The following is a 27,844-nucleotide window of genomic DNA, read 5'->3' on the forward strand; positions in this document are numbered from 1 at the left end:
CAATCACTTCTATTCAATACCCATTGTTCCGTGTTCTGTTTTGTGTTGATGAATTTAATACCCTATTAAATACCACCTCACCCCATCCACCTCACTCAAATGTAGATATAAACAAATCGGAGATGTGTAAGTTCTATTCAGTTGTGTATGTGTAACTAAAGTCTTTGAAAATGTAATAAGTTTTACGAAACGCTCTCAAGTGTCGCGTCAGACTAGAAATAAAATTGAATTTTGGAGATTTGATTTTTGAATTACCACCAACAGTGAAAAGAAATGTTCGAAAGATTGAGAAAATTCGTGTTAGAATTATTAATCTTACTTTTTCGGTCATATTTAATAATATATATATATATATATATATATATATATATATATATATATATATATATATATATATGTTTATATATATATATATATATATATATATATATATATATATATATATATATATATATATATATATATATATATATATATATATATATATATATATATGCGAACAAGCCTGAATGGTCCCCAGGACAATATGCAACTGAAAACTCACACCCCAGAAGTGACTCGAACCCATACTCCCAGAAGCAACGCAACTGGTATGTACAAGACTGTGGTGTGAGTTTTCAGTTATATATATATATATATATAAATGTCGTACCTAGTAGCCAGAATGCACTTCTCGGCCTACTATGCAAGGCCCGATTTGCTTATTAAGCCAAGTTTTCCTGAATTAATATATTTTCTCTAATTTTTTTCTTATGAAATGATAAAGCTACCCATTTCATTATGTATGAGGTCAATTTTTTATTATTGGAGTTAAAATTAACGTAGATATATGACCGAACCTAACCAACCCTACCTAACCTAAAATAGGTTAGGTTAGGTAGCCGAAAAAGTTAGGTTAGGTTAGGTTAGGTAGTCGAATAACAATTAATTCATGAAAACTTGGCTTATTAGGCAAATTGGGCCTTGCATAGTAGGCTGACAAGTGCGTTCTGGCTACTAGGTACGACATATATATATATATATATATATATATATATATATATATATATATATATATATATATATATATATATATATATATATATATTGTCACGTGGGGGTGGGGTGGTCCGGGGCTCTGCTAACACTTAACTGCTAGGGGCTCAAAAGGCCCAAATACTCAGCCCCTCCGACTCCCTGGATTGACCGGAGACTCCTTGGTCACACAAGAGAGGACCAACAATGCCCACCTCCGCAGGTCTTTGCTTCCACCACAAAGGGGTGCCACTGATTCACCCTGGAAGCCCTTCAGTCAAACACGGGGAAACTGCTGTTAACAGTTCCGGCCTAGACCCGTGGGGGAGTGAAGGAAGACTCAGGCTTACCTATAACCATAACCTCCCTGAGTCTTGCCTGCCAGACAAAAAAAGGTTGCAGGAACTCCTTTCCCGCCTGTCTTCTCTATCTTCCTCTTAGCAAGGTCGCCAGCTGGGTTATTATATCTGCACCCCAGCAATGCAGTTCAGTGGGTGTATTATATATTGTTTGTAGTCAGAAATGTATGCTCATAGAGAAATATCATAAATGGAGGCACACTCAAACACAGTAATAAAATGTGTGGATTTACTGATGCAAATTACATGAACACACACACACAATCACAAGTAATACATGAATATGGAATATGGATAATGAGTCTGGAGATCGTCAGCCTCTTCTTCCACGACCTCCAACCCTCCTTCAACTGGGCAGAAAGACAGGAGTCTCACACTCTCACAGGAGGGCCTCTTCACCACGTCGGCGCCTCTTCTTCACTGTCCTGCCATCCATACACACTGTCCTCTCTGACAGTCCTGGACTCAAGCTGCCTTGCAGCCTATTCTACTATTAAAGTAATCAAGTCTTGCTGCCACATACACAAGTAAATATTGTGGCCTAACTAGCCTACTCATACAAGGGGTAATGGGAGGGAAAATGATCTACCTTACATTCCTGGCTCACGACGCCTGTCCCTCGATGGTGTGAGGTTCCCACGCTTCCTTGGGTCGATCCTTGACGATCCAGGACGTTCCACAGGTCCTCAGGTGTCGTGAAGCCTTCGCGTCGTCGCCGTTCCAATCCCTGAGATTCAGCTGCCCCAATCCTGGTTCATCGATGGGCGCTGAGCTAATCACTATTTTTTCCCACACTCGCCTCTCCCACAAGGCGTTGCTCCTTGTCCTAGGCACGGTGTCGTCCTTCCAAGATTCTCAGTGGATGTGACCCCAGTCACAGCTAGGCCTGCCTGCCCACCTTCCAGACCTCAACGTTCAGCCAGCGGCGCCGCCCAGCGTCGTCGCCGACTATTTTCCAAGTTTGGCACTTCTCTGCTCACTGAACTTGGTTCCTCTTTTGCTTCCCAGAAGCGCAGGGTCTCCAATAACTATGATGGGCTGCGATGGCCAGCTCAATCCACTGAACAAGGCTTGCAGAGCCTCCAATCCTTGAGAGCAGACCGAGGCGCGTCCTGTCGCTTCCAAGGTCAGAACAACTCTGACGTTGGCGCCGCCCGGGGCACTCGGTGACGTCATGGCGGGCCCTGATTTGTCGCCCGCGACCTACGTCGACCAATCCGCGATCGGCTAATGTCCCTTCCAAAAGGTCATATCTGCCATAGGGGATACTGTTTCATTTTATAACAGGGCGCCAATTTTCCTTTATTTACAACTTATAATATAACTTCCTTCCCTTAACTGACAGCCGGTCTGGTCGCCACATATATCATTAGACTCCCTGAACCTCAGAGAATCCGTAGGGAGAGCTGATATGACTCTTTAAGCCGGCAAACGAAAGAAATAGGAGAGGGCACCGTAACATACCCCTCCCCTTAAAATAAGAGTCATATCGGAAGAGCAGCACTCAAGAGGGCAATCTATACTCTTGCTCCCTCCGTTCCTGAAGTGTCACTCCTCCAGTTGGTGACGTGGCTCGTACCACCTTGCCAGTCACTTGCCAGTCACTTGCCTCATTGTATCTCCACCTCGCATAGTACCGGGTGTGATGGGTGTTCCCTGAACACCTACAAGAAATCCCCTCTCCGTGGCTACGAGTGTACTCCCACGGCTCGTTACCACTGTAATATTCAGTGCATGCAGCGCCTCCACCGCGTCGTGCACTCCGAGATAGTCTTGCATTTCCACTGCGTCCTACAGGTACTCCATGTTTCCTCTCATGATCTCCTCTTCGCCAATCTTCTCTCTTCTCGGTTCCTCTTCTCCCGTAGGTGCGTTGTCTCCTCACAGTGGCACTTGTAACCTGTACTCCATCCAGCAGCTTCCTCTCTTCCACACTAGGCTTTTGCGATGGCCCAATGCCCCTCTGGTTAGGCTGGCGCCTACCCTGGGTGTACCTATTCCCTGCTTTCTTCGTATTGCCTTTCCTATACCATTCGCTCCTTCATTCCCGACGAACATCTTCACTCCTCCATGAGATTCTCTTCCCTGCAGACGTCTTCTTCGGTTCGTGGTTGGGCTCATCCACCTCCCTGTGGCTCACCTCACCACGGTGGTTCATCTTGCACCTACCACTATTCATCTGGCCGGCATAGGGTGCCTTGCGTCGTGGCTCCTCCACTCTGCCCCTCACTGCCGTTCGCTCATCCACTGAGCTTACTTTATTCACGCTTCTGTATGGAGGGAGTGCGGTCTGCAGCCTCTTCACCGCCCCAGGCGTTTGTACAGCTGCTCCTCGCCACTCCTCCACACGCATCATCAGGCTTAGTCGGAGGTCCCCGTCGGGGTTTTCCACAACCTCCGACGACCTCTCTGCACTCTCGCCCTCGTGGTCGTCGTCTCTGGCGACGTTTCCCTTGGCGAAGTCGGCCTCCTCACTATCGTCTGGAACGACCGATACCTCACCCGGCAGGGTTGTACCGCTGCTTGCAACATAGGCACTCCTGGCCCAATCGGGTTGTATCCTGCCTCCTCCGAGGTCATTACCCAGCACCATCTGTACATGCTCTAGGGGTAACTTAGGGGCTACAGCTACTATAGCTTTCTCGACTCCGCAGTCGGCAATCAGCTGTACTTCGTGAAGTGGCAACCTGTATTCCTCCCCCACACTGCGTATCCTCACCACTCCCACAGGTGAATCATTAAATTCCTTGGGGAGAATACTCCTGGTCACCATACTTATGTCAGCACCCGTATCTCGAAGAACGGCCACGTCCACTGGGTCTGACTTTCCAAACTTCACGTTGGCCTCGAAAACGAAGGGATGTTCACCCAACTTCATTTCCCAACCATTCACGTTGGGTCCACTATAATATGGGGTGTGAACAAACACTCTCTCCTCTTCCAACATTAATCCTACATTCCTTTGATGCTCCTCACACTCGCGGGCATAATGTCCTCTCACGCCACAGTTGTAGCATCGGCTGCCTCCCCTGGGCGGCCACTCGCCAGTCCCTCGGGCGGTACCACTTGCAGACGTTCCCTGGGTCCTCCTTGGACTCCCTGTCGTCGTATCCGGGACTGCAGCACTCGCTCCCGAGTTAGGTCCACTGCTCACAGCTTGGGGCTTCCTCCCCGCGTCTCTTGAGCTCTTGAACCGCGTCACTTCATCGGGCACACTACTCATGGGAGAGTCCCCACCCGTCCTCGCTCCTCCTGAACTCCTAAAGTTCCCTCCCGACCTGGGGTAAGGCGAGTGTCTGGGCAGCCCCTCCCTCCTGATATGTAGTGCCTCCTCCAGCATGTCGGCTTGGTCCGCTGCAGCCTTCAGGTCCTTAATACCTGCTTCTCTCAACCTTACTCGCAACTCAGGATGGAGCACTGACATAAACTTCTCCATCACTATCAGTTGTTTGATATCATCCACCGACTCCGCTTCCTCCGCCTTCAACCATCGTAGGAATTTCCGTTCCATATCCCTGGCGGTCTCGGCGTAAGTCTTTCCCGACGCTCTTGTACACTCTCTGAACCGCTTCCGGTACATCTCCGGAGTCAGCCGGAATGAATGGAGAACCGCATTCTTAATCGCGCCGTAACTAGTACACTCCTCTAGGTCCAGCATGTTATAGGCTTCCCGGGCCTCACCAGTCAACCTGCCCTGGACCAGAGCAGCCCAATCATCTTCCGGCCACTCCTTCAGAGTTGCTATCCGTTCAAAGTGTTCGAAGAACGCCTCAGCTTCTTGTGGTTCGAACGTAGGTAAGTCACGTTCCCTTACCTTGGGGTCATCTCGCCGTGCAGGTAGTGAGGGCAGACCACGCTCAACGCGACGCAATTCGACTTCTTTCTTTGCCTTTATCTCCTCCAGTCGCAGTTGTCTCTCTCCTTCTTCCCGCTGCAGCCGAGCTTCTCGCTCCTCTCGCTGCATTTGCGCTTCTCTCTCCTCTCGTCGCAGCTGGGCTTCCAGTTGCATCTTCATTATTTCCAGTTGCAGGCTCCTCTTACTACAGCTGGACCTTCCACTGCTCCCATGTTCACTGTGAATTCTCTCCACACTGGTAGGCGCTTGGGGAGGCCCTAGTCGGGACGGTTCACCTTGCGACGGCTCTCCTCGGGACGGCTCCTCTTGAGATGGCTCCTCTCCCGTCGCTTCCTCTCGAGCTGTGAGCTGTGCCATGATCTCTATCCTTCGCTCCGCTACCTTAGTCGTCCTCAACCTGATCCCAAAGTGGCTTGCCACTTGTTGGAGCTGGGCCTTGGTACACTCTTCCAAAATTCTCTCGTCCCTTGTGTCAATAAATTTCTTTACTTTGTCTTCCTCCATCTCTATATCCTTGAGCATACACGACAGCACAGACAAGTTAGTAGGCACTAATTTCACCGTTTCAGTCCCTTAGCTGGTTGAGTAACAGTACTACTGAATTCACTGGCCACACTGTATTAGTACCCTGGCAACACTTGTCTTGGAATTTGGTCCACACTGTAGCTTGATCCACGCATCCTGGCGAAGTTCCCAGTTCTTGGCTACTGGGGTTCGAATCCTGGCAAGGTCGCCAGTTCTCTTGTCACGTGGGGGTGGGGTGGTCCGGGGCTCTGCTAACACTTAACTGCTAGGGGCTCAAAAGGCCCAAATACTCAGCCCCTCCGACTCCCTGGATTGACCGGAGACTCCTTGGTCACACAAGAGAGGACCAACAATGCCCACCTCCGCAGGTCTTTGCTTCCACCACAAAGGGGTGCCACTGATTCACCCTGGAAGCCCTTCAGTCAAACACGGGGAAACTGCTGTTAACAGTTCCGGCCTAGACCCGTGGGGGAGTGAAGGAAGACTCAGGCTGACCTATAACCATAACCTCCCTGAGTCTTGCCTGCCAGACAAAAAAAGGTTGCAGGAACTCCTTTCCCGCCTGTCTTCTCTATCTTCCTCTTAGCAAGGTCGCCAGCTGGGTTATTATATCTGCACCCCAGCAATGCAGTTCAGTGGGTGTATTATATATTGTTTGTAGCCAGAAATGTATGCTCATAGAGAAATATCATAAATGGAGGCACACTCAAACACAGTAATAAAATGTGTGGATTTACTGATGCAAATTACATGAACACACACACACAATCACAAGTAATACATGAATATGGAATATGGATAATGAGTCTGGAGATCGTCAGCCTCTTCTTCCACGACCTCCAACCCTCCTTCAACTGGGCAGAAAGACAGGAGTCTCACACTCTCACAGGAGGGCCTCTTCACCACGTCGGCGCCTCTTCTTCACTGTCCTGCCATCCATACACACTGTCCTCTCTGACAGTCCTGGACTCAAGCTGCCTTGCAGCCTATTCTACTATTAAAGTAATCAAGTCTTGCTGCCACATACACAAGTAAATATTGTGGCCTAACTAGCCTACTCATACAAGGGGTAATGGGAAGGAAAATGATCTACCTTACATTCCTGGCTCACGACGCCTGTCCCTCGATGGTGTGAGGTTCCCACGCTTCCTTGGGTCGATCCTTGACGATCCAGGACGTTCCACAGGTTCTCAGGTGTCGTGAAGCCTTCGCGTCGTCGCCGTTCCAATCCCTGAGATTCAGCTGCCCCAATCCTGGTTCATCGATGGGCGCTGAGCTAATCACTATTTTTCCCCACACTCGCCTCTCCCACAAGGCGTTGCTCCTTGTCCTAGGCACGGTGTCGTCCTTCCAAGATTCTCAGTGGATGTGACCCCAGTCACAGCTAGGCCTGCCCGCCCACCTTCCAGACCTCAACGTCCAGCCAGCGGCGCCGCCCAGCGTCGTCGCCGACTATTTTCCAAGTTTGGCACTTCTCTGCTCACTGAACTTGGTTCCTCTTTTGCTTCCCAGAAGCGCAGGGTCTCCAATAACTATGATGGGCTGCGATGGCCAGCTCAATCCACTGAACAAGGCTTGCAGAGCCTCCAATCCTTGAGAGCAGACCGAGGCGCGTCTTGTCGCTTCCAAGGTCAGAACAACTCTGACGTTGGCGCCGCCCGGGGCACTCGGTGACGTCGTGGCGGGCCCTGATTTGTCGCCCGCGACCTACGTCGACCAATCCGCGATTGGCTAATGTCCCTTCCAAAAGGTCATATCTGCCATAGGGGATACTGTTTCATTTTATAACAGGGCGCCAATTTTCCTTTATTTACAACTTATAATATAACTTCCTTCCCTTAACTGACAGCCGGTCTGGTCGCCACATATATCATTAGACTCCCTGAACCTCAGAGAATCCGTAGGGAGAGCTGATATGACTCTTTAAGCCGGCAAACGAAAGAAATAGGAGAGGGCACTGTAACAATATATATATATATATATATATATATATATATATATATATATATATATATATATATATATATATATATATATATATATATATATATATATATATATATATATATATATATATATATATATGCAAACAAGCCTGAATGGTCCGAAGCTATTTGAACCACTTCCCCAAGTGGTTGGTCAAGCGGATTAAGGCGCCCTGTAGTTACCAGTTGCGTTGCTCCTGGGAGTATGGGTTCGAGTCACTTCTGGGGTGTGAGTTTTCAGTCGCATATAGTCCTGGGGACCATTCAGGCTTGTTTGCATTTGTGTTCCTCACGTTTGCCCCAAAGAATGAGGTGATTTGGTGAAATGCTATGCCCAAGATTACCATCCGAGTTGCCGGCGGGGAAGTTGTTCAAATAGCTTCGGCTATCACTTCCTTTTGTCCGGCCGTGATGGTCAAGCGGATTAAGGCGCCCTGTAGTTACCAGTTGCGTTGCTCCTGGGAGTATGGGTTCGAGTCACTTTAGTGGGTGTGAGTTTTCAGTCATATATATGTATATATATATATATATATATATATATATATATATATATATATATATATATATATGTCGTACCTAGTAGCCAGAATGCACTTCTCGGTCTACTATGCAAGGCCCGATTTGCCTAATAGGCCGAATGATTTTATATATTTTCAATAAATTGTTTCCAATTAGTTTATTTGAATTATTATTATTGGACATTTCGTCCAATCTTCTCCATAGCCTCGGAGAAGAAAATAAAAAGTATTCAGAGGAGACCTTGTGGTTTCTCACTGAAGACTAATATTATCTTCTACTACCCCCATTATTTTCTATGTACAGTACACATATATATTTGTTTTATTTGAACTTTGTTACAGAAAAGGAGTTACATATAGGGTACAAAGATGGTTATCATAGGTTGTCGAGTTCCTCCAGCTCTTCAGATGGCGGGCAGGAACCCTGAATGCAGTGCGCATTTCCCCTCTGTATCGCCACGCTGAGGCGCTGGGAAAGAAAGCTGGCAGCTCTAGGGTCCCTTGTTGTTTCAATGAGCCTAGAACCCAGTTCCTTCAAAAAACTGGTAGCACTTTTACCCCAGGCGCCGAGTGTCTCAGAAGCAATGGGGACAAAATTGAAGTGGTGATCCAGTTCTCTGACTTACGGGATTTGTCTGCTTCCCTGTGGGTGGCAGCGCCACCTGGTTGTGCAACACTGAGGTTAATGTAGGTGTTAGCCAGGGTTGATACGCATGTGTAGTCCCATACCAACTGCTTGCCATTCTTCCAGGGGTTCACTGTGATACCATCCGGGCGACCAATAAGAGCATCAGAGTTACGGGGTTCTCTTTCAGCTGGGCATCCAGCTGTGGTGAGGCTCCTCTTGATGATGTCGTTAACTTCACTGTGCCTCGAGTGCCATTCCCCTGTGCTTTGGCAGAGTAGGCCATGGTGGCTGTACCTGTCAGCCACCACCTCGCCGCAAATACACCTATATCTGGTGTGGATTGGGGCAGCAAGGCGGAGGACCACAGCAATTCGGAGGGCGTGTGGTTTGAGATGCGTGCCAGTTGCCGACATTGGGGTTGCTAACAGGAAATCCCCTGCATGTGGGGCTGCTACTGCTGTGAGGCGAGCAATGTCGTGTTGTGTTGTTGCAGCACCCAGGCACTCTGCAGCAACTTGGTCTACAATGGGGGCCATCCAAGCTGGATTGCTTGTGGGCAATCGGGGATGTTGGTTGAGGTGAAGGCCTGCACGAGAGGTCCGCTCTGTGGCACAGCATGTAAAATTGGGATCATGTACACCTGCCAGCTGATGTAAGTGGGCAGGTAGAATTTCCTTCACAAGGTCGTCAGATGCCGATAAGGAGAACAGGAAGGCTGGAACAGCGATATGCGTTTCTGTTCGAACTCCGAGGCCCCCCAAGTCTTACAGGAAGAGAGGCTTGTTTCCACTGTAGGTCATCAAGAGAGAGGTTAAGGGCTTTTTCTAGCATTGATTTCAGTAACCGGTCATACTCACCTAGTTTTTGGCTACTGTAAGATGGTGAACACCTCAGAAAGTAGGTTAATCTGGGGAGGGACAGACATCTGGTGATGAGGTAGAGTGCATCATGAGCATCAATATCCTCAATCCTCCCATCCATCCTCTTAAGGTCGGCGATGTTCTTATCAAGGACCTCATCGATGGCTTTCAACCCCAGGGAAGCTCCTAGGAGTGTGCTGTCTTCAGGTTTAGTTTTATGAATATTTGGCAGAAGACCCTCTATTCTCTCTACGATGCCCTGGTTGGAACATATTATTTCACATTTAGAAGGGTTCAGGGTGAGGCCTAAAACTGCACCTTGCTCCTGGATTTTTCTGATGTCCTCTAGGAGGGTGTCTTGGGAACCAGCTAGGGTACCATCAACCAAGAACCAGATGTTAAGCTCGCTGGACAGGACCTCTGTGACTTGTTTGATGACTAAGCAGAAAAGGAGAGGAGCAAGGGGGGTCACCCTGTTGGACGCCTTCTCGCGAGTCAATTTCATGTTCGCCAAAAAGTAGCTTAAGATCCATACTGTAGCATGAATGTACAAAAGGGTAGAGGGAAGGGAAATGACTATGAACCGCACGGAGTACAGCGTCCCTCCGCACCAAATTGAAGGCATTTTTGAAATCTAGCTTGATAAGGGCCTTTTCGTTTGTGATGTTGGCGATGAAGGCTCGAGCTGCATGGGCTGCCGCTTCACACCCTTGTGGAATGCCGAACCCGAGCTGTTTTGGCTTCAGCATGTTGGCCGCTGCATCACTAACTGTTCTTGCAGCTGCCTTTGCGACGAGACGCAGGAGAGAATTGCCCACAGCTATTGGCCTGATCCCTCCATCCTTTTTCTTTAGAGCACAGAGAGGTGCTCAAAAAACAGATAGGTCTTAGGGACGCTGGTATGTTGCCAGCTAGACATATATATATATATATATATATATATATATATATATATATATATATATATATATATATATATATATATATATATATATATATATATATATATATATATATGACAATGTCAGACCACGGAGGAAAATGAAACAGGAATTTCCTTAAGTACTTTCGTATATTAATTTAAATACATCTTCAGAAGGAATCACGGCCATACTCCCAGGAGCAACGCTCCTTCTGAAGATGTATTTAATATACGAAAGTACTTGGGAAATTCCTGTTTCATTTTCCTCCGTGGTCTGACATTGTCACATTCTTAATCACATGTTTATTTTCGTGATATACATATATATACATATATATATATATATATATATATATATATATATATATATATATATATATATATATATATATACATATATATATATATACATATATATATACATATATATATATATATATATATATATATATATATATATATATATATATATATGTATATATATATGTATATATATATATATATATATATATATATATATATATATATATATATATATATATATATATGTTGTACCAAGTAGCCAGAACGTCGTACTCGGCCTACTATGCATGGCCCGATTTGCCTAATAATCCAAGTTTTCCGGAAATAATATATTTTCTCTATTTTTTTGTCTTATGAAATGATAAAACTATCTATTTCATTATGTATGAGGTCAATTTTTTGTTATTGGAGTTAAAATTAACGTAGACCGAACCGAACCTACCCAACCCTACCTAACCTAACCTATCTTTATTGGTTAGGTTAGGTTAGGTAGCCGAAAAAGTTAGGTTAGGTTAGGTTAGGTAGGTTAGGTAGTAGAAAAACAATTAATTCATGAAAACTTGGCTTATTAGGCAAATCGGGCCTTGCATAGTAGGCTGAGAAGTGCGTTCTGGCTACTAGGTACGACATATATATACATATATATATATATATATATATATATATATATATATATATATATATATATATATATATATATATATATATAAAACCTAGAAGGGGTACCACCTCTGGTGCAAATGTAGGGACCCATAGCCTCAGAGAAGAAAATAAAGAGTACTCAGAGAAGACCTTTTGGATCCTCACTGAACACTTTGATATTTTCTTCTCCTACCACCCCTATTCTTTTGTTAAGTGTGTATATTTATCTAACTTTATTTGAAAATGTCATTACACAAAAAAAGTTACAATATTGATTACATACAGGGTACAAGGCTGCTTGTCATAAGTTGAATAGCTCCTCCAGCTCCTCAGATGGCGGGCACGAACCATGGATGCAGTGAGCATTTCCTCTCTGGATTGCCACACTAAGGCGCTGAAAAAGAAAACTGGCAGCTCTGGGGTCTCTAGTTGTTTCGATTAGCTTAGACCCCAACTCCTTTACTCCTTTAAAATATATATATATATAAAAAAAAATATATATATATATATATTAAATATATTAAATTATATACTCCTTTAAAAATATATATATATATATATATATATATATATATATATATATATATATATATATATATATATATATATATATATATATATATATATATATATATGTATATATGTTTGATCATTTAACCTAAATCAAACGGTTTAAGGTGAGATAAATATATAAAAAGTTGATGAATATATACAAATTATACTTAGGAGAATTGTTTATGTGGCAAATATCACTATATTGTGATGAATGCTGCTCTGAGGTATTTTTACCGATTTTTTTTAACATACTGCATATATTACATACATGTATTCATACATAAAGATAAAAAATTGGGAGAAATGAATATTATTTTTTGCTTTCCCTGGAACAGTATATGCTAACCAAATTAACTTTCACTAACTAAAGTATCTCATGTACCATTTGTAATTATTTTTAAACAGCCCCCCAAAACAAAGACAAATTAACGTCCTCCTTGAAGTGTCGCAGGACGAAGGACAGTGCTCAAGAGCAGGTGTGTTCTTCTTAAAGAAGGACACAGTCGGGCTACCCTACCTAAGAGGACCCGCTGCCAAATACCGTAGAAGAATCAGCTAAACTAATCATTGATAAACAACCACGTCTCCTTCGACTATAAGAAGGTCATCACTAAAGGGATTTTTGACTAACTTTAAGAACTAACCAATAGAAAGCTGTAGCCTCATCACACTCAGGCTACTAACACATTAAGCCCATTTCCTGATAGCTATTTGTGACATGATTTGAGTATATGTACTGCCTAATAGTGAGTACAAGAGAGGGATGATCATGATGGTAGGTCAGGGTTTTGAAATTACCGGTGTCGACCTATTAGAAGATAGCAAAATAAATAATATGGGTCGCGATACACAGAAAAAATCCATAAATAATAAGCAAGTGAAGGCGATAATCTCATTCACACTCACTACGATCACCTTCTGTGGTTGTTCAATAAATCTCTGAACTGTATGTTTGACAAATCTCTCACCCTGTCCATGGAGGACAGAAGAAAATGTATATATGCTGGTTAGTATTGCAAATGTGTGGCCACGTCTGTGGTAGAAAATAATAATAATAAAAAAAAAAACTACTTATCATTGCGATTGACGAGAATGATAGTAGGCTTGTTGCCAGGCGATTGGTGCTGAATTACTGCATCTTAGTATATTTACACTGAAGAATGAGTTTGAACGATTATATTTGCCATCATTTTGGATTAAGGTTAAAGGAAAATTTCCACTTTTAAGTAAAAAGGCATCGTGATAATTTTACCTTTTACATGCACTACTTGTGTGAACTAGCATTTTCCACACTAACTCAATTAAAAACAAAACATAGAAACACGTTCAACACCGAACCAGATATGCGTATAGCATTGTCTTACTGTGTTCCAAATTGTCATCAACTACTTACGAACACACCCACATCCTTCTCATTATATGAAACTTTGCAAAATATAGTTTTGCCTTTTTTTCTAGAATTTTATGCATTTACTTTAAATTTTCTATATTCTTCCTAAAATACAAATATGTAATTTAATTGAATAAGTTCCATTCAAAAATATGCATTCATCAAATATCAACAGTAAATAAAGGCACATAATTCACAGAGTTTGTGGGTGATTACACAGGTATACTGGGTAGATATATAAAATGCAGATCTTTTGTGGTTTCTTGCTGCTGTGCTGTAGATCTTGCTGTGGTCTCCAGTCAAGAAAAAAACAAAAAACTTGAACAACGCTGGTATAAATCTTACCAAATACGCAGCCATTGTTAGTGCTGTTGACATTGAAGCTGCTATTGCAGACACAGGTCTTGGGGGAGCCGCTGCAGACGGTGTAGTTGGTGGTGGCTTGGCACTGTACGTCTGCTGTGCAGGAGGCGCCGAACGCTGCCGGCACTGTCAGGAGGCAGGACAAACTGTCAACATTTACAGGTCTCCAGGACGGTAAAGGCTCTAGGTTATGTTCTAGGTCAAGACCACTCTGGGGGTTATAGACAAAGGATGACGAGACACAGACTGGCCCTTCTAGGAATTTCCAATCCTGCTCTGGAGGAAGAATACCAGGACACAGACCATAACTATGTTAGGAGCAAAATTTATACAAAGTTTAAATTGGAGAAATAGAAAGCAGAGAAACTAGGCTACAGCTTCTTACACCCATTTTCTATAATTAATGAATAAAGGAGAATTCATTCACCTGAATAAGGCATGTTTGACTTAAAACAATTTCACAACGACCTCAGTCCTTTTGAATAATCTATATAAATAAAAATTGAAATGTTCGTTTGCCCAAAATCGCTAATCTCCGAAAGTTCTTAACCGATTGCTTTGAAATTTTCACACAACGTTCCATTCGCATCCGAGCAGGTTTTTATATACATGCTGTATAGATATCACGTCTGTGACGGTAACAAAACATGCTTTTTCTGAAAAACTGTGTTTTTCATGTGAAAGATATCTTCAAAACCTCTTTACCGATTGCTTTGAAATTTTGACTCAACGTTGCATTCGAATAGACGCGTCTTTTTATATATCTACTATATACATGCCTCACCTGTGACAGGAAAAAACATGCTTTTTTGAAAAACAGCGCCATCTGTTGGACGTAAGGGCAACACACGCTGTAATCTCTGAAAGTTCTTCACCAATTGCTTTGAAATTTTGACACAACGTTGCATTCAAATAGGTGCATCTTTTTATATATCTACTATATTGATGTTACCCTGTGACAGGTAAAAACGTGCATTTTTGAAAAACAGTGCCATCTGTTGCACATAATGGCAACATGCACTCTATACTAAATATGTCACGAATTCCATTTCAATGTTTCCGATTGCATTGATAAATTTTATTTTCATAGATTTCCATTTATTTTATTTTTTAGTGAAATATTTTGTGTGGCATTGTGGTGGAATTGAGCTGTGTTGTTTACCATACCGTTCATTTCGTAAGTATAAGTATTGATGCCACACCTGTGACAGGTAAAATTATGCTTTTCTTGAAGAACAGCGCCATCTGTTGCATGTAAAGGCAACATACATGCCATATAGATATGTTACAATTCCATTTCAATGTTTCTGATTGCATTGATAAATTTAATTTTCATAGATTTTGATTTTTTTTCATTTTGATTTAATTATTTTGTGTGAATTACATTGGAATTGAGCTGTGTTGTTTACCAGACCACTCATTTCGTGAGTATACTTTATTTTTATATTTTGTCATATTTTCATTTCATTTTTTAACTGTTTTTCTTATATTTCAGTGATAGGAACATCAGATCACTTGATGTTCCCAATTTTCTGATGGGAACATCAGACCATTTGGGAAGGCATCGGACGAGGGAGTGGGGAATAGTGGGGATGACGAGGGGATGGAAGTGAAAGATGGTGGGGAAGACGAGGGGGTAATAGTGGGGAAGGACGAGGGGACGGGGAAGTTTGGGATGGTGGGCACGAGGGGACGGGGGAATGGAGAATGGTGGGGAGGACAAAGGGACAGGGAAGGTTGCTGAGCCACAGCAACGCATGGCTGGGTAATGCTAGTAATGAGTAAAAACTTATTGTTTCCAAAGTGTTTAGTTAGAGGCCTACTGCGCCTTCTCTCAGATTTTCTATAACAGTGGAGCACTACCTTTTGACAACACGGGCTGAAGTCCGCACCCCTGCAGCCTTGTGACCCGCCACCTACATGCACTCACTCTCCACTGGATTACCACCACAGCCTCTCAATAATAATAATTTATTCACAAGAAGGTACAATGGGTTGGTGTGATTATATAAGATTGGTGTTTGCACATTCTTGCAAAGCCACTAGCACGCACAGTGTTTCAAAATAGTCAGGGTGTTTCGAACTCTTAAGAAGGATGTCCCACTTCACTTTAAATTATCTCATTAAAATACAATGTCTTTTCTTCATCTTAGCACAACAACAACTTCGGTGGACAGAGAGATGGTAATGTAAATTAGAAGTTATCAACAACAAAACTATCATAAAACAAAACAATAACAAATCATATAACAACAGCAAAAAAAAAAAAAATACAGCATAAAAAATACAAAACAAAAACAATTAATAACAATGCTCGAATTTAATATTCCTTTAACTAAATTCCCACATTAGCTATCAGTTGATAATGAACAATGGCCACTAGGCTGTAAACTCTCCAGTTTACAACAACCAGCAAACTATTTCAACTCACTAGGCTAAAAAATAAATGTCACTAATCATACGGTAAATAACTTTCCAACAAAATTATTATCACTGTGCACAAAGCAATGCTATCTTGGGATGGTAAACAGAATAATATTTACTTACCATTATAATTAAACAAAGTTATTATGTTATTGAAAACAAAAGCAATGGCAACAAGCTGCCATAACAAATATACAAAATCAACAAACTAAAAGAAAGAAAACAAACAAACATAAAAATAAATAAAAGTATATATATCAATATTGGATGATTTACAAGAGCATCATACTGTGAGTAAGCAATTATGTCTTGGTGGGTGTGGCCACAGGCCATGATGGGTGTGTTTACGGGGGCATGGTGGGTGTGCCCACGGGATGTGGCGGGTATGCTCACAAGGCATGGTGGGTGTACGTACGGGCATGGTGGGTGTGCCCACGTGGCATGGTGGGTGTGACCACGTGGCATGGTGGGTGTACGTACGGGCATGGTGGGTGTGCCCACGGGATGTGGCGGGTATGCTCACAAGGCATGGTGGGTGTACGTACGGGCATGGTGAGTGTGCCCACGGGGCATGGTGGGTGTGACCACGTGGCATGGTGGGTGTGACCACGGGGCATGGTGGGTGTGCCCACGTGGCATGGTGGGTGTGCCCACGGGGCATGGTGGGTGTGACCACAGGGCATGGTGGGTTGTGCCCACGGGGCATGGTGGGTGTGCCCACGGGGCGTGGTGGGTGGCGGGCTCCTGCTCTACCGGTCACTGAAAGACGTTTTAGCGTATGTTTCCATTTGGATACGATGTTTGGGAGTGGCCATCGCATTTCGGCTGCGATTTTGATGTTTTGTGTGTTGGGGTGGCGGCCTTTGCCTGCCTCCCTCAAGCACCCAGGGACTCTCCAAACATCTACCCGTCAGTCCATTTATCCTATACAAGGCGCGCTTGTTTCCGCCCACAGCCAACGTGTACATAGCTGCAAAACTTTGAGTTTTACCCTCCAATGGAACGCCGGACCACATCCGGCGCCACTTCGTCGAGGTCCCCCTAAATCATATAACAGCAGCAAAAAAAATCTCATAACATACGCAAATTTGACTGCCCTAATATGGAATATTTGTCCTGGGTGGCTCCCGAGATGCAGTCAGGAGATGTTGAAGGGGCCGGCCGGTGACACAACAGGTGAACAAGAACGCCGCGCACCTGCATAGTGAACGCTACACAGCCACCTTGTCTTCCCTGCTTGGCGCCTTTTATTATTAATTTCCCACAAGTGAACACCCAACTACTGAGTAAACAGTGTACACCCTACCACACACTTGCTACACAGTGTACACCCCACCACTCACCTACTGTACAGTGTACACCATCATTGGTGGCATATCCGTCAGGACAGACGCACACACCAGCACTACACACGGCAGCAGGCTCTATTAGGGTACAATCGGCGGTGACGCTGCACAAGTCTCCCAATATCTTGCAGACTGTGGAACAATAACAGCATCGTGGTTAGTATGGAACAGCAGCAGGGACGGTGGTTAGTGTGGAACAACAACAGCATCGTGGTTAGTATGGAACAGCAGCAGGGACGGTGGTTAGCGTGGAACAACAGACCTTCTACCCTGAACAATCTCCACCTCCCGATACCTACTTTCCCAGCAATAACCTTTTCCCAGAGACCACTTGGTCAAGAAAGACCAAGAGTTGGTCCTAGAGACCAACTTGATCAACCGAGAAGCCCTGCTAGAGATCAAATTAGTCAGGAGAGACTAAGTTGGCCAGGTGAGACCAAGTTGGTTGGGAGAGAAGCTCCCAAAGACGAAAAGGAGAGACCCCTGCTAGTGATCAACAAGAGAGACCCCTGCTAGAGACCAACAAGAGAGACCCCTGCTAGAGACCAACAAGAGAGACCCCTGCTAGTGACCAACAAGAGAGACCCCTGCTAGTGATCAACAAGAGAGACCCCTGGTAGTGACCAACAAGAGAGACCCCTGCTAGAGACCAACAAGAGAGGGCCCTGCTAGAGACCAACAAGAGAGACCCCTGGTAGTGATCAACAAGAGAGACCCCTGCTAGAGACCAACAAGAGAGACCCCTGGTAGTGACCAACAAGAGAGACCCCTGCTAGAGACCAACAAGAGAGGGCCCTGCTAGAGACCAACAAGAGAGGGCCCGGCTAGAGACCAACAAGAGAGACCCCTGCTAGTGATCAACAAGAGAGACCCCTGCTAGAGACCAACAAGAGAGACCCCTGCTAGAGACCAACAAGAGAGGGCCCTGCTAGAGACCAACAAGAGAGGGCCCTGCTAGAGACCAACAAGAGAGACCCCTGCTAGTGATCAACAAGAGAGACCCCTGCTAGAGACCAACAAGAGAGACCCCTGCTAGAGACCAACAAGAGAGACCCCTGCTAGTGATCAACAAGAGAGACCCCTGCTAGAGACCAACAAGAGAGGGCCCTGCTAGAGACCAACAAGAGAGGGCCCTGCTAGAGACCAACAAGAGAGGGCCCTGCTAGAGACCAACAAGAGAGACCCCTGCTAGTGATCAACAAGAGAGACCCCTGCTAGAGACCAACAAGAGAGACCCCTGCTAGAGACCAACAAGAGAGACCCCTGCTAGTGACCAACAAGAGAGACCCCTGCTAGAGACCAACAAGAGAGACCCCTGCTAGTGATCAACAAGAGAGACCCCTGCTAGAGACCAACAAGAGAGACCCCTGCTAGAGACCAACAAGAGAGGGCCCTGCTAGAGACCAACAAGAGAGGGCCCTGCTAGAGACCAACAAGAGAGGGCCCTGCTAGAGACCAACAAGAGAGGGCCCTGCTAGAGACCAACAAGAGAGACCCCTGCTAGAGACCAACAAGAGAGGGCCCTGCTAGAGACCAACAAGAGAGGGCCCCTGCTAGTGACCAACAAGAGAGGGCCCTGCTAGAGACCAACAAGACAGACTCCTGCTAGAGACCAACAAGACAGACCCCTGCTAGAGACCAACAAGAGAGGGCCCTGCTAGAGACCAACAAGAGAGACCCCTGCTAGAGACCAACAAGAGAGACCCCTGCTAGAGACCAACAAGAGAGGGCCCCTGCTAGTGACCAACAAGAGAGGGCCCTGCTAGAGACCAACAAGACAGACCCCTGCTAGAGACCAACAAGACAGACCCCTGCTAGAGACCAACAAGAGAGACCCCTGCTAGAGACCAACAAGAGAGACCCCTGCTAGAGACCAACTTACTGCCACAGTAGAGGGTGGAGTTGCCGTCAGCCAGGATGCCGGTCTGGGTGCCCAAGACGGTACAGTTATTGGGGTTCTCCGCCGCCAGCTCCATGTTGTAGCCGACGCCCGACAACTGCGCACACAACGCCGCGCACTCCAGCCGCGTCGACACCTGCAGGTGGACTGTCTACTTGGTGATGGAGTATTAAGGTAATAAGAGAGGGTGACGGGGTGCTGGGGGGCGGTAGTTGTGACGGGTTCTCAGGGTTATGTGGTACTGTGGCAGTTTACTCACCTGAGTAAACACTGGGGGTGTTAGTGGCACACTGAGGCTACTAAATGATATACTTTTCTTCAAGGTTACCGGCTCACTGTGAGCAAAACTGACTTGTGGGGTATATTTATTTATTTACAATTTATACTTATATAAATGTATATAGTGATTTGTTTATGTTAATTTATTTATTTCGATAGCAGACTGTATGATGTTTAGAGTAGACTTATGATTTAAATTCCCACAAATCGTTTAAAACACATTCTGGAGGGGGGGGGGGGGGGAAGGGGAGTAGTGTAAATTGAGACATAGACCGTGCGCAACACCTGCAGCAGATGTATAATTGTAGATTTCTCAGTGTGCACAGTTTTAAGAGAGTTCACACATTTCATGTGTGTTCATTTTTAGTTGAACCCGTCTCCACTCCAAACCAGTCAGGACCTCTGGTCACTAAGCACACCTGAACACTCTGGTGTGATAACGTAAGTTGTGCTGGTGCATTTGTAACTGTTTAAAGTGGAGTTTTAAACATATGGAAGTGTCTGTTTCACTAACAGATTAACTTAATAAATGCTAGATGGTGAAATTTAAATTAGTGCATTTTGCAGAATCTAACCTAGATGATGTACTTTTTTAATAAAAGTGACCTCACTTTCCCAGGGAAAAATAAAAAGATAAAACAAAACTTGCTATACAATTTTTTGGGGGAGCAGGTAGGATGGGTAGACAGTTTATTTATTTATTTAACACGAGACGTCCACGCAGTAGTGAAACGTAAATATTGCTGACTAAGAAGACTGCCTCCATGAGAATGAAGATGAGCACAGATATTTTGGAGTGCTATTTAGTTGAGAGTAGTTGCTGCTTTTTCAGTCATGTTCCCCCTTTTTTTTATCTTTATTTGTATTTGTTCTCAACACCTTTTATTCTTTATGCTCAATTAGTATTAAGTTCTAGATATTAATGTTTTTCTTGCCCGAAACGCATTGCGTAATAGTGGCTTTAGGCATTGTATGTACTAGCTCTATCTATATATCAATCCATTAATGTAACATCACTTGTATGTATATACCTTACCTGAATAAACATCTGAATCTGAATCTGAATCTGAGAAATGATGGAAAGGAAGTTTGCCTAGTGAGAGAAAGAGGAAGAGAGTATGAGGTGAATGGTGAGATCTTACAAAAAAATTTGAATTTGTAGGTCGTGATCACGTCTCCACAATTTAACTGTCTTCACAGCATTGCATGGTTCATATTTCACAAAATCTTTCCTCCTCATGTTATCTATTAGTTCATGGACTAGTGGCTCACATTTGTAAAAACTAGTCTACACACACGATATGAACTGTGAAAAAATATATCTACTCGTATTATGGTGGAAATGAATAAAAGCCTGATCTGACTGTATAAACTTAGGAGATCCAAAAATAATGAGTTAGTGTGATTTATATCGCAGAGAGTTAAGAAACGATGTAGCGATGCACTACTTGAGCATTTTTGTTTTTGTTTTTAAAAGTTGAATGAAGCATAATATAGTTAAGAAATGTTGAATGAATGTAAACTCAACTATTTTCACCTGATTGACGAATAATTTTAGTTAAGGAATGTGAAAGTGTTGTGTCGTGTGGGTGTTTGGTAAAAGTTACCAACATTATGAAACAGAACAGAATGTATGAAGTGATGAACAGCTTAAAGATTCCTTATTTACTAGAAGAAAAAAATAGTAATAGTTAAAAATCCATGTTATATGTTTTGACTGTCTATCTAATAGCGTGTTGCTTTATTTGTTTGGACTTTGTTATGTTTTACATTGCTAACAGTGTAATGCATGGAATTTATATGTGGTGAACATCCCCTCCTCCTCTTACTGCTCATAGATATTGGTTGATGTAAGTATTTTATGGAATATGACTCCTCTTATTCAAATCCTTTTTAAAACTAGATACAATATCCATGTTGAGTTACACCTTCTCTCTCAGTATAAGTGTATGTTAGTGGAAGTATTTTTAAAAACTAAAGACCTCTTACTGTGTAAAACAGTGAACAAAAATGAATCTGATATATGTTTTGACTAGTCAGCTATTGCTACATTAAGATTTTTATGGCATGTTTTATATTGAATAAAGAAACACATACCTTCCTCATTAATGAATTTAACTTACATAAAAGTGAAAAGCTACTGTATTAGGTTTACATTGAATGTTACATCAGCAAAGTTTTACCTCGTTATATGTCTCTCTTTTTTATACAAAGTAAAATAACTGGATAAGATATAAAAACAGAAGTTGCATGTTGTGAGAGTTTTGTGTGGACTCGTGGGCTATAATTAGCACATACAAGAAGTTTTGACTAGGCAGCTAATAGTGTACTATATTTTTGTCTTTTTTTTTGTTATGTTTGCCTCGCCAGCATTGTAATGCTTGGAAATTGTATGTGAGGATCACGTTCCCTCTTACTGCTCATAGATAAAAGATGATATAAAGTATTTTTATGGAACATGTCTCTTCTTATTCAAAACGTTTTTTAAAAACTAGATGCAATATCCAAAAGTAATGTTTTTTCCTTCACTCAATATTGATGTAGGAAGTGGAAGTATTTTTCTAAAACTAAAAAAAACTCTGAGCCTAACTTTGATGATACGAATAGTAATTGGTGACTTGTGCTTATTCTCAAAACTTAGTTTCTGCAAAAAATAACAGTAAATCCGGTGTGAGCTATGATTTGAAAAGTTGGGTGAGGTGGTGTTTTTGTGTGGACTCGGGAGATATGATCACCACAAAAAAGTTTCTCAAAGGAATGATAAGCTAAGTAAAGATGGATTATTTAACACAAGGCATCCATGCAGAAGTTTCCCACAAGAATTTATGTTTACTTTCCCTAACTATTTTTGCCTCCTTTATGGTGGACTGGGGAAATGTGAAGTGTGGAATTGTCGAGTAATTGATAACTGTCACCTGCATGGGTGGGGGGTGAGGGGGAGGGTGCGACTCATTACACCTCCTTAAACGCAAGCACAGACCACCCCGCACTGCCGTCAAAGAGCCCACACCGCTCCTAAGTACTCTGCTACCATGTGGTGAGAACCTCATGACTATGTGCTGCTGCTATGTGGCGGTGTGAGCTATGTCAAGAGTGGCTATGGTATAGCTGTCATTCTCACACAGTCTGCCCTCGCCCTTCAAGAGGAGAGCGGCTCAAAACGCTCGCTCCTGCACACAACTATGTGGTCATGTGGTGACACTTCTCAGACGCGAACACAGTCCTGTCTGACATGAAACTAATCACCCTCTTACACCTGCTGAAGACATCGGAGACCAGCACCACAAACAGAATTGGGTGAGAAAGATATATGTTTTTGGTAAAATATATATGTATACATCATCTGGAACTTCCTACATAAAACAGACATATTGTTTAAAACACGAGAATGAGACCCTCACTATCAGTCAAAACCACCGCCTGCCTCCCCTCTCTACTCCCCCTTAACCTCCTTCACAGGCCCTTCCCCATCCCCAACCACCCATCTTTAAATCTCCGTCTCCTAGGCTGGTCCATCCATGGTAGGGGGGGTTCCCCCCCTCTATTCCCCCTCAACATATCCTTCCTACACACTGTTATTTAACTATACTGTATATATCATCACACGGTTAACTTTATGGCACATACTCATACATATTCATCTACAACTACTACTATTGATCACCTGTTCAGATCTCCTCTTCCTTTACTTACACTTTTACCCACAGCGACACACACCCTGCCACCCCTCGCTACACACAACCACCACGCGACATCTGACACTTGCTGCCACGCGCTCCTGGGCCCCCCCTCCCAGATCCTCCCCGGAGTCGTAGACCACACATTTACCTGCTTCATGTGTCGCCCACGGTCTACGTCTCAATTTACACTACCAGGGGGGGGTAATATATATATATATATATATATATATATATATATATATATATATATATATATATATATATATATATATATATATATATATATATATATATATATATATCACATGTTACTTGTTATACGAGGTAATTGTTATTAATTCTTCTTCCCCTTCCATTTCATTTGTCAAAAGGCACACACAATAAAAATCGTAACCTATACTTGACAGCTATATCAGGGGAAATATTGTAATTTATTTGATAAGATTTAAGTAATATTTACCGTGTTTGGGTTGCTAGCCATGCGTTCTCACTGGTTTACCCTAATCTACCTAACATTACTGGCCAGGAATGAATAAGATTTAACGGGTTGTTGGATAAGGAAGACTTCCCTTATTGTTGACGAAGAACATGCTGATGATGGGAGCTCTTTATATCCCATAACACTACGTCTAGAGGGAAAATTGTGGAGCGTCTTGGAGCTCTAGCGAGACTTTGTTTACGTTAAATCTAATATGGCTGCCTCCCTCCCACTCATGCATGGAGCGTCTTGTCCAGATGTTTTTTCAAGAAGTGGAAAGAGAGTTTATATTTAAGTTGCTTTAGTACTGATAATGAAGATCGTTCAAGGGGAATGTTTTTATGATGTTTACAATCCAGAGACTGCAATTTTAAGAATTCCCAATACTATTAAATGGTGAATTTAATAGTGACGTGGCAATAATATCCCTGTTTTCTTCCAAGGAAATTTCCACTGGACTCTCATTTTATATGAATGATTTGTTAGAACAAAACACCAGCAACATTATTTGCCTATTGTATTAAATGTTAGTAAATGGTGTGAGTTTTCCGACATAATTCGGAGGGGGGGGGGAGGGGTGGAGCAGAACACGGGTCGAAGTCCAATATTTAGAACTAACAAACACTGATACTCCTCCTCAGAATTATTAGATTAATTTGTTGTCAGTAGTTAGTAATGGCACATTTGTGTGTCCTCCTGTACTAGAGTTGCAGATGTTGGAAGTATTTTGGCGATTTCATTTCCTTGCTAACTCTTGTGAGACTAAATTTCTAGCCTAATTACATTTCATTTAACCCAGAGGACTGAATGTGAACAATTACTACAGTCAAATATAATTTTGGGACTGCAGTGCGAACAGTGACATTAGTCACAGAGATTGGTAGCTTGTTCAGGTAACTGGTCACTGATTAGCCACTGAGGTCCATGGAATACATCTCGATAAAATAATAAATGTATCAAAATCAATGCAACATCCAGACACAACATCTGAGACAACGACTTGGAGACACACTCACCGACTTGGAGACACACTCACCGTCTTGGAGACACACTCACCGACTTGGAGACACACTCACCGTCTTGGAGACACACTCACCATCTTGGAGACACACTCACCGTCTTGGAGACACACTCACCGTCTTGGAGACACACTCACCGTCTTGGAGACACACTCACAGTCTTGGAGACACTCACAGTCTTGGAGACACACTCACCGTCTTGGAGACACACACTCACCGTCTTGGAGACACACTCACCGTCTTGGAGACACACTCACCGTCTTGGAGACACACTCACCGTCTTGCAGACACACTCACAGTCTTAGAGACACACTCACAGTCTTAGAGACACTCACAGTCTTGGAGACATACTCACCGACTTGGAGATACACTCACTGACTTGGAGACACACCGACTTAGAGACACACTCACCGTCTTGGAGACACACTCACAGTCTTGGAGACACTCACAGTCTTGGAGACACACTCACCGACTTAGAGATACACTCACCGACTTGGAGACACACTCACCGACTTGGAGACACACTCACCGACTTGGAGACACACTCACCGACTTGGAGACACTCACCGACTTGGAGACACACTCACCGACTTGGAGACACTCACCGTCTTGGAGACAGTCACAGTCTTGGAGACACTCACAGTCTTGGAGACATACTCACCGTCTTGGAGATACACTCACCGACTTGGAGACACACTCACCGACTTAGAGACACACTCACAGTCTTGGAGACACTCACAGTCTTGGAGACACACTCACCAACTTGGAGACACACTCACCATCTTAGAGACACACTCACAGTCTTGGAGAAACACTCACAGTCTTGGAGACACACTCACTGTTACGACCCTGGGTTCCTCAGTGGAAACCAGAGGTCAAAACTGAGCTAATAAACTGCCTTTTAGTATTGGAAACGCATCACGATGTGTCTTTGTTCGTATCTTCCCTGCCAAACGTAGGACGAATCTTGTTGCTCACAAGAATTCAGACTCTTGAGCTTGTTGTGGATTAAGTATAACATTGTTATAAGATTAACTATCCTGAGAACGAGTGAAGTAACAATATGATGCATAGGGGAAGATTTTTAATGTGTTTAGCTGCACGATCAATTAGGCTCATCCTGGCACCACACTAGGCGGGAGCCCTGAGCTGGTCGCTGGAAGCTTTCTTCTCTGCTGGCTGGCTGTGGTGAAAGGAACCTCCTTTCCCTCCTCTCGTTTCTTTATTTCTGTGGGCTGATACCCAGCTAAGTATACTGTGTAACGTTCTCATTGTCTGGCATAGGCGTGTTCTAATGTGTAGAGTATTATACTTTGTATGAATTAGGTGTTCCTAGTGTTTGTATTACTAGTTATTCTAAAAGGGGTCCCAGTGGAACCACGTGGTCTCCCTACCCGAAGCTGACTCAAGCTTCTAGTTCTTCACTAGTAGTACTTTACCCTAGCTTGTTCTGAGTGTAAACCTTGTATCCTGCTTATGTGGACCAAGGCTTTTAACGTAAGATAGTGTGGTAAAGTAATTATTATTATTGTTATTGATGTGAATGTATATGGGGGTTGTTAAGGGGTTAATAAATAATTAAGTTAGTTAAAGGAGTATCCATTCATCCTGTGTAGATCTATGATCAACCTCTAGGATGACAATTGCAGTAATAAGCCACTAAGTTTACTTTTGTATAGTTTTAATTGGGGGCCGGGCCTTACTGATCTCCACTGCCAGAGATACATCTTCATTCTAACTACTGCCCCTACTTCCATTTAATATTAGATCCCCCATAGCAGCACCACCAATTTTATAACACTCACCAACTTGGAGACACACTTACCAACTTGGAGACACACTCACCAACTTGGAGACACACTCACCAACTTGGAGACACACTTACCAACTTGGAGACACACTCACCAACTTGGAGACACACTCACCAACTTGGAGACACACTCACCAACTTGGAGACACACTTACCAACTTGGAGACACACTCACCAACTTGGAGACACACTCACCAACTTGGAGACACACTTACCAACTTGGAGACACACTCACCGACTTAGAGAGGAGGACGCTGCCATCGCCACGGGAAGCATCCAGCTTGAGGAACCTGGTCTTGGTGGTGACAGCCTCGCCCCTCCACGCCACCATCACCACCACCACCACCACCACACGCATCATCTGGGGACACCACCACACCATACAACCATCACAAGGGGGCAACGCAAGGCACAAACACAAACTTGAAAAATATCACAGAAAATATTAACATGTTATATTTCCAAAGTTAAAACAACAGGGATTACAAGAATGACATTCAGATTGTCTCCAGTTTATATTTTAATCCAGTTTAGTTGGGTTGGGAGGAGTTATGTGAAGAACAATGGTTAATTTTTACGCCATTTTAAGCATAGCTAACAGAGTAGTGGAGGTAGAAGCAGAGGTAATGGAGGTAGAAGCAGGGGTAGTGGAGGTAGAAGCAGGGGTAGTGGAGGTAGAAGCAGAGGTGGTGGAGGTAGAAGCAGAGGTGGTGGAGGTAGAAGCTGGGGTAGTGGAGGTAGAAGCAGGGGTAGTGGAGGTAGAAGCAGAGGTGGTGGAGGTAGAAGCAGGGGTAGTGGAGGTAGAAGCAGAGGTAGTGGAGGTAGAAGCAGAGGTGGTGGAGGTAGAAGCAGGGGTAGTGGAGCTAGAAGCAGAGGTAGTGGAGGTAGAAGCAGAGGTAGTGGAGGTAGAAGCAGAGGTAGTGGAGGTAGAAGCAGGGGTAGTGGAGGTAGAAGCAGAGGTAGTGGAGGTGGAAGCAGGGGTAGTGGA

At 43.7% G+C, this 27,844-nt stretch overlaps 1 protein-coding gene across 1 annotated transcript in view; it reads right to left on the reverse strand.

Moving 5' to 3' along the window:
* Positions 1 to 27,217, reverse strand: part of LOC138354996 (uncharacterized) — a 44,682-nt gene extending 17,465 nt beyond the window's left edge. Inside the window, exons 1-4 of the mRNA XM_069309703.1 lie at positions 27,092 to 27,217; positions 19,573 to 19,726; positions 17,688 to 17,822; positions 13,903 to 14,046 (exon numbers count right to left, since the gene is read on the reverse strand). Coding sequence (XP_069165804.1) covers positions 13,903 to 14,046; positions 17,688 to 17,822; positions 19,573 to 19,726; positions 27,092 to 27,217 — 559 coding nt within the window. The remainder of the gene's footprint in view (positions 1 to 13,902; positions 14,047 to 17,687; positions 17,823 to 19,572; positions 19,727 to 27,091) is intronic.
* Between the last annotated feature and the right edge of the window lie 627 nt (positions 27,218 to 27,844).

Source organism: Procambarus clarkii, chromosome 65 (genome assembly GCF_040958095.1).
Source record: "Procambarus clarkii isolate CNS0578487 chromosome 65, FALCON_Pclarkii_2.0, whole genome shotgun sequence".
Lineage (NCBI taxonomy): Eukaryota > Metazoa > Arthropoda > Malacostraca > Decapoda > Cambaridae > Procambarus > Procambarus clarkii.